We start from the raw sequence: 13,188 nt of genomic DNA, 5'->3' as shown, positions 1-13,188 counted from the left end.
CACAGCCACGTGGCCGGTTATTTTAGCACAGTGCAGCACACATGCTTTCCATATGCAGTAAGCATTTTGTGTGGTAGCTGGCAAGACAGCATAACCGGTGCGGTAATTGTTGGATCTGGCTGCTTGGTGAATTGCGGGTGCAGTTCAAAAATCCTTTCCTTCTGCCAAGATACCAACACACAGGAACGGTCTTACTAAAGTCTAACGTCCAATTAATGCCCCAATTGTTCCCAATCCTGGCACCTTCAAGGATACCTACTTATTAACTTTGATGATATGTGACAATATTTATTGAGACATTTAATGTTCGTGTACACCCAAGGATCATAGCACACTCCCAAAATAGCTCATTGGGGAAAAATCTGGTGGGAGGAGTAGCCATGACTTTCCATTGGTTTTGGTTGGGCTCTCCTATTCTGAAAGCATCACGACAAAAGCTTTTCCTAGCCCAGTTTGCCCACAGTAGATAAGAGGAGGAGTCTACCCAACTCTTTCCATAAGTTGCTAAAACATTGATGTTAAGTCACACGTACGAACACATGCATCCACAGTATTAGATGTGATAGTTTTCTAGAATAGTTTAAACTAGATCTGTAATTTGAAATGCATAATGTTGTTAGTTTCATCAAAAACCATTTAATTAAATAATGCTATGTCTACTTATTTTACAGTTTCATGTCAAATCTGCAACAATCTTATTTAAGATTCCAATTGTTTTGCAAGGTCTTACTGCCCAAACAGCATCCAACACACAATATATGTACAACTAAACTGAGAAACAACATCCAGAACATTGGCAAATTGCCTACAAAATACATATTGAGCTCACAACCATTCTTCCATCCTAAAATCTCTGAAAGAAAACTTCTGATCGGTGTTCCCAGTGACCAGGTTCCACATTAGAATGACTGCAACATGGTTCAAGATATCATCACACACATCCAGGAGCAAAAACTCCCTCATCCTTCCCTCTATATAACCCTGTTTGAAGGATCAGAGAATGGTGTGGTGGTGATGTCATCGCTGTAGAAGGCTTTTCTCTGTCTCTCTTCTACCATGCTCTCTCTTTCTCTCCCCCTATCCCCCTCCCTCCAGGCCTCACTACCACCTTGTTGATCATCCACAGCAGACTGCTCTCACATGTAGTCATCAGGAATGTTGATAGGCCCTGCCATGTGTAGGGGAGAGTCAGGTGGCTGAGCGGTGAGGGAGTCGGGCTAGTAATCTGAACTGTCTGAACTGAATCTGAATCTACTGTAAGTCGCTCTGGATAAGAGCGTCTGCTAAATGACTAAATGTAAAATGTAAATGTGTTAGCCTTCTTAAGTCCTTCTGAAAAGTTCTCACTCTCAGTTTCTGGAGGATCACCAAGCATTCATTGTGAGAAAAAAAAGCGCATGAAGTCAGTCAGAAAAACATTGCATAGAGAAGTATCTACATGAATCACATTTAGATGTAGACAAGATGGATTATTTTAGCAAAGGTTTTTCCCTATCATCAGTAATTGTTAGTAGCACTCATAAATTCTGTGCATCATAATGTAATTAACAACAGATTTACTGTTTGACTTGACTTTGACTTGTGTTTGCCTTTAAGATTTTAGTAGACAAATTACAACATTTCAATATGAATGCAATACAAAATAATTACACATCAATTCAGCTTCGACAAATCGCTAGAAAATCCTTAGTGAAGCAATACAGTAATCTTTTAAAGCTAATGTGTGTGTAATGGCGTAGGGGTTTGTGATGTACCACAGTATCTAATCAGTTTTAGTATATTCAAGTATTCTGGTGTGAACAAGGAATAATAAATCACGTGCACACAACAATATTAATTGATTTACACATGTTAACTATTTAACATTTTTCCATGTTTTTCATGTCACATATTGTTTAAGTTTGCCACTTTGTAAATTGGTTTGTGCTGACACCTAGTGGCAGGTAATACTTTCCATAACAAAGTGACCGGGCAAAGAACAGATAAATTATACATATTCATTGATAAAATAACTCATAATTATTTATTTATCAAATATAGGATTCATGATTTGTTCTTAGGTCCAGTTTTATAAGTGTCATGGTCTGGCTTTACACAAAGGCACTAAGGATAAGGAACACAGTGTTGACTAGTTTGTTTCTCTTTATACGTTTGCTCTGATCAGTCTCTGGGTGAGTCTCACAATAAATGGTCCGACATACCAGAGAGGTCTTGGAAGTCCCTCATTTTCATCCAAGTGCATTGTTCATAGGAGAAGTCTCAAAGTCAGGATGGGGTTGAGTACTGGAATTATATTTCACTTGTATTAATATCTAGTAATACAAATTATGTCGATTAATATAGGTATTTTTACAAACTGTGATTTCAAATATTAATTTGACTTAACTTTACCCATTTGGATGTTGTGAACTCATTGTAACTTCATATTTTAGGATTATGAGATTTCTACCTCCCTTCTTTGACTTCAGGCAACAGTTTTTGTCAGGCCTACTGTAAGGGCAGAATCTGAAATGACAGGAGAGTTATTATCATGGCATGAGAACAAACACAAGATGAAAGTAACTAACCCTGCATCTCAAATAGCATTCTTTATCTTTTTACTTTTAGTATGCACTGCCCTTTATACGTACTACTGTATGCAGTATGGACAGGCAGGACATAATTCTTCATCAAAACATTGCACCTTGAACGTTAACCCTCTTGCTCATACAACCATTACAGTTCACAGTGCATTTGCTTTTTATATATTTTTTAAAATGGTTAGTGCAACATTTATTTTCTTGGAGAAACCAAATACTGAAAAATGTGGAGCTGACCAGAGATGAGCATACTGTTGGAGGGCATCCAGGAGAGCTCTGCTGTTGTTACTTTGTAATGTAAGTAGTTCAGTCAATGTGATGTATCTTCCACTGTGCAGAGGATTGTGGATAAGAATAGACAGAAAAGCATGCTGGCTTGCAAAATGCGACCGGATGCAGTAAGACATGATATTTTCGGCATACTGTATATGACAAACAATGTATTGGGACATTCTAAATATTTTTTTCGGGCATGCTATTTAGTATGAAAGTATGGCTTTTTGGTTGCACCTTAAAAGTTAGTGGGGTACGTGACACCAAGGGAAATTTTTAAGTAATTTTAAAGAGTAATTTAAAAGCATTTAATGCTGACAAGAATGGGGAAAAAATCTCCATAGGGAATTACCTAAACTAGTTTATTTTTTATTTTATACTGTTCACTTAGAAAGTAAAGTAGTTATGTCATTTGAAGTAATCTGAGCTGTCCATAGAGTGGTTCTAAAATGGCTGCCACTGTGCCACTTTTCAGATTGCAGTATTTCCAACACTAGTATCCAAAGTACTTTATTTAAGCCATGTTACTTTTCTGTTTTTACAAATTAAGATGAGAAATTAGGGTTAGGGTTAGGGTTATTGCCATCTCACAGTCTTTTCAGTCCTTGACAATAGGGTCTGCAGAATAATATGTCAGAGCAAGGCATGGCCTCCTACACCATTGCATTGTACTCTACGTGCACTTTGCTTTTCTGTTGTATTCAACATTGACAGGTGAGGAGGTTTAGGTCAGTCAGGAAAAAAACAAGAACACGTACAAATGATTTTGAGTGAAAAAAGTAACAACATGCCATGATGCAGAGCTTCAGGGACAGATGATTGGCTCAACACAACCTCTTTGTTGCCATGATGATGATCACAGGGGAAGGAGCACTCCGAGGAACCGGTAGCACAGGATTCTCTCACCTGGGGAATTCCAGCACAACCTGAAACCCTAGAATCCTGACAACTCAATATCAACTCAAACCTACAAATGTTCTATTCAGGAATACCAAAGCTTTTCAAACACCATATCGTAATCTCATAATGTCAAACTTTTTCATCATTACCCAGTGCAAAGTTGCATTTCCGGGATGGTTGGTTGGATGTCAGGGCGTTTAGCTAGTGCGAACAGGTGTATGAGCAGGTAGAGCAGGTTCCTGGTAGTCCTCTAAAGACTGCATACTGCCCTCCTTCTTTCTGGGCTTATTGTTCATTCGCTCTCATACATTGGTAGCTCCTTAGAGAGAGCCCTTCTTGCCTTCTGAACAAGCTGTAAACTTGTTATCACTTGACCGAGCTTGAGAATTAAGGTAAGTGTCTGAGAATGTAGTTTTAGTTTTGACAGATTATGTAGGGTATGAACTGTATTCTCCTAGTGTGTCGTTGATGATAAAATATCATAATTGTGGTTATTTACGTGTTACGAATATGTTGTGCAATCTCGGTCTCTAGCATGTAACGGAGGTCTACAGTATCTAAGCTTTGGACAGTCCAAATAACCAATCAAATTGAAAATAATACTACACAAAGCTTTTATTGACCAAGCCTATTCTATGAAGTACTAGTGTTCAATAGAATAGTTAAATCCCTTCTCTCAACTTTCTAATATGTTATTAACTGGTATTTACATTTCCTAGATTCTCTGTGTGAAAGGATCATAAGAGAATGCGTTCCAGCCTTATAATAAAACAAATAATATTTACTGCCCTGAAACATAATAGGAATGATTCCAATAACATACAACATGTTGTAGCTATAGTTAATAGGTCTATGAAAAGTAATTTGACTTTTAGCTTTAGCTTTGAATATATTTATATATTGGAAAATACTTTGCACTGTTAATTCCAGTAAGTTGTAGCAAAATAGCAATGTGTATTTTGACTACCAAGAAGCAAAATCACAGTTTATTTAAAAAAATTATTTCAAAAATATCAGTGGAGCCCACTCTGTAGTTAGTGCATTTGTTCAGGCTACAAAAAAGATATTTAAAACTGATTACAAAGTTTGCTCACTCCATTTGCCCCTGACATGTTTTGAAGGGGCTTGTTTAAAAAACAAATCCTTTCCCACAATTCAGTTAAATTAATTGTCCGCCTAAGTCTGAGTCAGCCTTATCAAAATTGAGGTCAAAGCTGAATAGATAACATCCAAATTTATCTCTGCATTGATAAAAAAAAATAGATTATTTCTATTAAGAGATAACGAAAGATGCAAATCAGGCCATCCCCCACAGACTCTTTTTTATGACCTAGGCCTAACATTAGTCACAGATCATAAAATAGGAATTTAATAGTTTCCTTATTATGGCATTCATACACATTACACAGCTCATTTGTATTTTAGCAAGACTTAGGTGAATAGAGTTAAATAAGAATTTTTAATTCCTGTCAAATCTTGTATGTAACAGAATGTGTTGTTTACTACTGTTTGTCTTGTGCCTTTGTTTGTGGTTGTTGTTTAAAATAGGAATATGTGGAATAAGAGGACAGAAATGGACCAGTCTCTTAGAATCACTGCTGGTTTGCTATTGCTGCTTCAAGTTTTTCATGTGGCCTTGCTTCAAGATCCAACTGACTCTCCAGGTCGCATTATTGACCAAAGCTGGCTTCGTCAACCTATCAAATCTCAATTGAAAAATGAAGATGTGGAGTCAACCAATGGCCAAAAAAATAGTATTTTAGCTGGCTCTTTGTTGATCTCTAGTGGGGACGTGGATGACGGGGATATCCAGACTTTAGATGGTGTGACTTTTGTCACTATGTCACCTAATGTGTCATCAGAAGAAATGGAGGACCCTGTCTCTTCTGCGAACAATGTATCTATAAATGCTAACCAAAGCACAGATGCCACAGCAGAACAGATTGGATACAACAATTCAACAACAACTCTTCCTGATACCACCACTCAACCAATCACAATGCTTTTAAACATGTCAACGTCCAACATCACAGATTTAATCGAGACCACTACAGCATTAGACTTCAATGTCACAAAAGAAACCACTACAGAAACAGGCACCAATGGCACAACCAATAGCACAGAAGATAATGTTAAAGGAGACAACGATACAGTTATAACTACCGCCACAAGCACCCCTACCACCAACGAACCTGAGAAAAAGCCCTCAACAGCTCCCCCAGTCACAGAGCTCACCTCTGGGACAACAACATTAAAAAAGACCACAGGAAGTACAACAATTATGGCTCCCAGCACAATTGATTCTTTTAACTCCACAACGTTTTACTCAGCGTCAGGGAGCAATTCAGAGAAAGGTACAGTATGTACACAGTTTCAAGTGACACCAAATCTGGTACCGGTACATTCTTTGCGTTGAGTAAAATAGTTTGTACACCGTTAACCTTTCAAATGTCGTAGACATGAACATTACATCGATTTTTTGAGAGGTGTAAAACCTGGTGTATTTTTTTAGGACTTTTTAGTCATTCATGAAGTAGTAAAGAACTAAACAAAGAAGTATCAGTTAAGGGAAAACCATTTACTGAATGAGTATCACATTACAAAACTGGAAGACCTAGTTTTAAAGAAATCTTATACACATTGCTCCAAGGTAACTGTTATATTATAATTTCTTTTTGATCAAATTGTGTTCTCTGAGGTTTCTCCCTTATCCACATTTTGTCAGATCTTTTTTGGTATTAGCGCAACACAAACTCCCCTTCTTTCAGGGCTTGAGTTTCAGACAGTGCCTGTGTGCCCACAGTAAGCAGAGGGGTCCATTACAAACACCTCCTCAAAAGGACAATCAACCCCTGTGTTAGACTTGCTACAGGAAAGAGCGGGTCAACAACGAAGGTCAGAGCCAGACCAGTCCCACGTACAGGGGCGTGAGAGTTTCTCCTGTTTTTAACTTAAGAAGCCATGTTTTTTGTTCAGAGTGGTCAATGACATTCTATGATACTGCTCTTGGTCTTAATTTATAATAGGGATTTCAGAGTATTTTACCTTGTAAACATAATCCCAGGGTAACTGGGTTAACACAAGCCAGTTAGGCAATGATGAACACCGTTTAGTCAGTTTAGACAACTAAGGTGCCATGTTTCATGGCCAAATTCAGTTTTTGGTGGTTTGTTTGAACTTATTCTAACATAGGCAAATGTTGTTTTACAAAATAACCTGGTCACAACACTACTACCATGTTTTCAAAATCTTTTAGCATGTAAACCAGGTTAACTTTAGACATTTTACAAAATTGTTAGGATTACAATTAGTGTGATAACCTTCAGGGGAAAGTTGCTTAGGGGTTAGGGTTAAAGTCCCAAAAAGAAAGTAAATGTCACGGTGTGTGGGGGGTAGGACCCAAACGTGGGAGAGGTAGCCAGTCATAGTAACAAAAAAGGGTTTCTTCATGAAACAGCAACAGACAGGGTACTCATGGTAAGACTGGACACAAAACAGGAATCTAAATACACAGAACCAAACAAGATACAGGTGGACACAATGATACTAACGAGAACTGAAACCACTGAACGAGACAGAGGTGAAGACAATGACAGACACAGGAAAATACTAGGGCAGGGAAAAACCAAAAACAGGGGGGCAGGGCTGTGGCTGTGACACTAAAGTAGTCAGGAAAAGTTGAATTAACTCGCAAGAAATCATTCGTAACCAAAGGCAAATTTTAACTATACTGGGTCATTCGTCCTATCCAACCTCATAACTGACCAATACAGTTTGCAGTGATAAGTGTATCTGGTTGCTATTCCTATATACTTCAGAATTACCTAACAGACAACATAAAGTGTCTTTTGGGTGTTTTCCGATATATGATATCCCAGTGTAGCATGTTAGTGTTGTCAGATTATAATATAAAAGTTACACCTTCTCTCTCACAAAATATTTAGAGGTCACAAAAGATGACATAGATATGGTGTCATGCGTCATCAACCTTGTCACACAAAGGCTGACAATACAGAGTCTGGGATCTTGCTCACATTTTCCATTATGGCAACACCACACCTTTATGTTGTTAATGTTGTTGTAATGGCACTCCAACAACTAAAGGATTGCCATGGTGGAAGGAATTGGGAGTCATTTCCAACTCGCGCTGGTGCAAATGATGAAGTCCGCCATCACGTCCAAGTTCGACACTTTATTAATAAACACTTTAAAAACACTCTTTACAGAAAGGACTGTTTCCAAGGGTTACGATTAATATGATCCGGCAACACACAACTACGGTTGAAAAACGATGTGGCTTCCCAAACCGAATTCCAACACCACGCTCACCTGTGATTCCCCCTCTTATAACCCCCATACATGCACTAATTAACACATACCCACAGGTGCGCAAGTGACGTAAGTCAACAACCACACAGACCTAACACACACGCTATACAAGTCTAAATTGGCCACAACAGTTGTGTTTAAGACCTTGTTTTTCTGTGTCAGTCCTGTAGATTGTGCAAAACAATAAGTTGTTGGGAAGTTACATCCTAAATAGCATATTTAATTGTAAAATCAGTTTCTAGATTTTTCAATTAAGTATCCATACAGTATATGTAAAATGAATCTATTCTTTGAATACTTTATAAGACAAATCTCCAAGAGGAAGAAAAAATTGGTTGCAAGCACACAATGTTTGTCCTTCTATGCTTTGCTTCATTTGGTTCTTACACTTGCTTCTTCATCAGTGCATGTCGAACGTCTGAATAAACACAACCTGCTGTTTGCAACCTTCTTGTGCTTGGCTCAAGAACCAAAGCATGACTTTGTCAGAACAGGCAGAATTGATATGTATACCCTTGATCTGCATTACAGCTGCAATGCTCTTTTCTCTCACAGGGTAAACATAATCCAATCAAGCTTTCAGACAGAGTATCCCTGAATAAATCATCATGGTCAAGCATTTTGCATATCAATCAGAGGCCTCCCAGTTGCTTTGTAACTTCCCAAATGAAGATAGATGATAATTAATTATTGATATATTTCTATATGTAGAAAGCATGTTACCCCTGGTGATTTAACCGCAGTAAGCTTATTGACCATTTCTATGTATTTGGCAGATTCCAAATTTTGATATATTGTGTCATCATGCAAGTAATTTGGCACTATTTAAATTGTAATTAAGTGAAAAAGTATTAAAATATAAATTGAATATATTGAATAGATGGATAATAGTAATACATGGTATTAAGATAAATGGCACACGTATTCCCAATTCATAACAATGAACATTGAAAACAGCATGTGTTATTATAATCTTTTCAAGAAAATAAATGTGTTTTCTTTCCAAAGGATTTGCTGCAGATATAAAGAAAAATAAAAAGAGTGAGGCATGGGGTGCCATCCTTGGTACAGCAGCAGCTGTGGCATTTGTAGGACTGGTTGTCTATGTCATCCTCAAAAAGAGGCGGCAGCGAGAATTCACACACAGAAAGCTGGTTGAAGAGTTCCCCCCAGACCCAGGTACACCTGCTATTCTTCCTGTACTTCCTTTACCTATTCTTTGCTGTGTCTCTAAAAGAGGCTAGTTATCTGATAGGACATGTCCTAAAACCATTAACCCTGAACATAGTACCACAAATGCAAGTACATTAATTGAACAATGTAAACAAAGCAACAAGCCAAAAAGCTCTATACACTGTGGCTATGGTAGTACTATGGTGTTATGATTGGAAAACATTTGGGGTATTGGTGGAAAAGTAGTTTTGTATTTACACCCTATTTTGACATAATAATACAACTTTTAGTAAGACTTTGTTCAATAGGTGTTTGTCTTTCTCTTACTTCCAGTACTTCGGCTTGACAACAGTGAACCTTTGGACCTGAAATATGATGGTTCAGCTTACTACAATCCTGGACTCCAAATGGACAACATCCAAATGACCAACTTTCCACAGGGACTTAGAAATTAAAATAACTTAAAGATCAATTTGGACCAGCCAAGGTTGCCCCTCAAATCTGCTGATGCTGTATGCCAGTAATATCGACTCAAGTCTGCTGTTATTAGAGTACAGCACAGTTTAAAAACTACTGAGAGAGCTGAACCATCTAAATTCACGACTTACTAAGTGGTTAATATACTGTATGTATTGTTGGCATATTTGTGTATTGACAAAGCAGACCATTCTCTAGTAATAGCCAAAAAGTAATGGAGACTTGCCAAAGTAACTGCCATGTCTAAATTAAGATCCTAGAATATGATGTCTTCCATTCAAGGTAGATAGTTTATCCTTTTGATATCTTGACATCTTGATAATTAGTCCATAATCTAAATATCTCCTTATTGATATAAATGAAATTATTTTGTGTTTCTTTCTTCAGCTACACAATTTCTGCTCTCTTTAAATCAAATTCTGAAGAGTTCTGTCTTATTAGTTCTGAATAGTTCTGTAATATCTGTAAAGGTCAGGTTTTTCCCACATGTACATACTGTATATATGAATGATACACCATGCCCTCTTCTGAACTGTAGTTTCAAAAACACAACTTCTTCTACTCCAAGTTAACTGGATAGTGTATGTGAATCAATTTAGGCACATTTTACCAAGTAGCACAAAGATTGAGACATCCCTCAAGGATAATTCCAGCCATTAAAAGATTTTAACAAACGGTTCTATAACAGCCACCATTTATCGTTCAGAGGAGGATAATTTAAACACTGAATGTTGACTGAAACGCTTGATACAGTACATATTGTATATGCATGCGGCTGCATTGACATATAACAGTTGTAGTGTTGTATCATATGAAATAGCACATACTGAAGACCACTTAACCATGTTCTTAGTCTGGGCTGACGTCAAAGACTTGGTCTGGGTATTTTGCATTGGTCTCAGACAAGACCATAGTTGTTTTATAAAATACAGTTTGATTAATGTTTATCTTTATTTTCAGAGACTCAAGAGACTCAAGCCTCGAACTAGTTGAATAATAAGGCATCAAAGTATACTGAGTAAATATGTGTTTGTTTTAGTTATGTCATGGTCTGGACCTGCTGCGTCTGGATCTTGAAGGTCTTGGTGTGGGTGTGAGTCCTAGGATTGGGTCTTGATCAATTTTGTTCAAGTGCAGTTTTCCCATCCAAATGCCGCTGAATAGTTAACATTAGTGAGAGAGCAGTGTCATTTGGAGCCTCTGAACAAAAAATGCTTTCATTATTTAAATTGTTCTTATTTTTATGTTCTTATTTAAGCTTACTTTTACTTTTTCTCAATAGACATATTATGTTTCCTAAATGGAAGTCTGAACTGTGAGCCTTCACATCTTCTCACAAGGATGATTGTGTCTAATTGGTAGTATTTATAACATGCTCAATTAGTTGGGAAATCTATGATTTTAACATTAACTATCAAACTAGGTGAGAAAAGGGGAGTCTGAAATTGGGTTCCAGATCCACATTGATATACTTGTTTCAAAGACAGAAGGATTTTTTGAAAACACACGCCATTATTCAAAACACAATTTTGGTTAATCCTACAAGACACTCAAATTCCCCTGTCTCTCTCCCTGATAGAGACAACTGTGGCAAAATGTGGCATATGGTGGGTGAAGTGCAGCTGCTATCACAGAGGGTGTTTGGAAACCTACTTCCCTCACCCCACCCTCAGACATTCTCACCAATCTGTTGACTGGATTTCAAAGAAGCACCCTGGTGCTGTAGCACACCTCCTTCACAGAGGGGGGTGCTGTTAGCATAGGCAACACACTTTATCGGTAACGCTTGAGTGAGTATGGGCTACTGGCTCTTTGGACAGATGATAGGCATGCTTACCTAGTTCACACTTGCAGGTCAGACAGCCCAGGAAACAAAAACACGTTGTTACTGATGAGGTCAGGTAATTCCCACATGTAAGAGCCAACCAGCCGTCAAGAAATGAAATGCCATAAAATAAATAAATATATGAACAAATTAAAACAAAACAGGCAGGGCAGAAAAGAACAATCATTTTCCTGTGGAAAAATGTTAGCTGTTATTATGGCCAGTACAGATACATGCTGCAGTAAACTGGCACCCAGCATGTTTAGTTGTTTAATTACTGTGAAGTTATAAAACTGACCATCACAGTTTTTACAGTTTGAACGTTCTAGTAGTTTTGTAGAAATATTTTTCCCATATGTATAAACACACAGTTAGACCACATCCACTACAACAACAGTTATTGTCTTCTATTACCTCTGTGATGGCACACAGTATGCACATAAACATTCATATACACATTCACACAATGCAACATATTATCCTTAATTAATATAATATTCTGACACCATTCTGACTGTACATGTTTGCTTTTTGTTGATTATCAACACATAAGCCAATACATATTGGCTTAGGTCTATGGCTTTCACCACCAACAGTTTTTTACACCATTTTGTCTTCTTTATTATCCATACTACTACAAACTGTCAACATACATTACGGAAATGGCATCTGTATTTAACTAAATGTATTCCCATTTATGTCAACACTCCAGGCAAATTCCTTACACTTCTTTCTGATAGTGGGCTACACGCACATACACACAAGTAAAAAACACACACCGAAACACACTTATTGGAGAAAGTATTTAGGTGCCAAGAAATTATGTTCTATTCACTGCCTGTCTGGCAGCTTATCAGGAACACATCATGATCCAGACAACGCTGACTTGGTCATGCACATTGGCAAACAAAATTACACTACCCTGCAGGTTCCTTAAGAATAACACACCTATTTGTGTTTCTTGATTGTCTCCACATCCTCTTGCCCTTGTTACATGAGAGTCCTTTTGCCCTACCTGAAAGCTATTTCATGTATTTTGGTCGAACACAACAGAGGGCAAGTACATGTAAATAACAACAGATGGGCCCAGTGTCCAAAGCATCTCCCTACCCCCCTCACCCACTCACATGATGCAATACCCTGTCCTCTGCCTCTCCGATTCTGCACTCGACATTTCTCCACATTGCACGGATCTGCAAGGCAGGCAAAATCACCAGCATTGTTCCTCACCTCCTGTGCCCTTTTCTCAGCATCACCATTTAGCCCATTATCAGTGTCTTGACTTTTTTTCTCAAATGGACAGAAACGAAATATCTTTATAGTTTTAGCACGTACAAAAACATCTTACCTATGGATTGACTGTGATTCTTTGAATCAAAGATGTTTTGACTTGCTGAGTGCAGAGATTTGTGGAACGTAGAGCACCAACAATAAGGCATTGCCCTTGTTCTTCACATCAATACAGCAGGTGGCTTGAGGTAAGTTTCATACCATGAGGCAACCCAGACTTCTACAAACAGCATTGCTAGACCCAAGATGATTACCTGAGATATGCATGTGATTAGCTTTTTAGTAACAGGAAAAGTTACACATCAAGTTGTTGAAAACTACTTCTACTATGAAAGGAAGTAA

General features: G+C 37.8%; 1 protein-coding gene across 1 annotated transcript; it reads left to right on the top strand.

Annotated features, from left to right (window-relative positions):
* The first annotated feature begins 3,831 nt into the window (after positions 1-3,831).
* Positions 3,832-11,814, top strand: muc15 (mucin 15, cell surface associated). The gene is made up of 4 exons (XM_062471815.1): positions 3,832-4,144; positions 5,301-6,106; positions 9,090-9,260; positions 9,588-11,814. Exons 2-4 carry the CDS (start codon positions 5,305-5,307, stop codon positions 9,707-9,709), a joined length of 1,095 nt encoding a protein of 364 aa, XP_062327799.1. The 5' UTR covers positions 3,832-4,144; positions 5,301-5,304; the 3' UTR covers positions 9,710-11,814.
* Positions 11,815-13,188: the final 1,374 nt, after the last annotated feature.

The sequence above is a fragment of the Osmerus eperlanus genome, chromosome 10, assembly GCF_963692335.1.
Source record: "Osmerus eperlanus chromosome 10, fOsmEpe2.1, whole genome shotgun sequence".
Classification (NCBI taxonomy): domain Eukaryota; kingdom Metazoa; phylum Chordata; class Actinopteri; order Osmeriformes; family Osmeridae; genus Osmerus; species Osmerus eperlanus.
This window is presented reverse-complemented; position numbering and strand designations above follow the sequence as displayed.

Bases quoted from the DNA above. Each gene is read 5' to 3' on its own strand.
- muc15 (XM_062471815.1), top strand. From the start codon at position 5,305: ATGTGGAATAAGAGGACAGAAATGGACCAGTCTCTTAGAATCACTGCT. The intron at 6,107-9,089 runs GTACAGTATGTA...TTCTTTCCAAAG, and splicing joins AGGGAGCAATTCAGAGAAAG to GATTTGCTGCAGATATAAAG. The intron at 9,261-9,587 runs GTACACCTGCTA...TCTTACTTCCAG, and splicing joins AGAGTTCCCCCCAGACCCAG to TACTTCGGCTTGACAACAGT.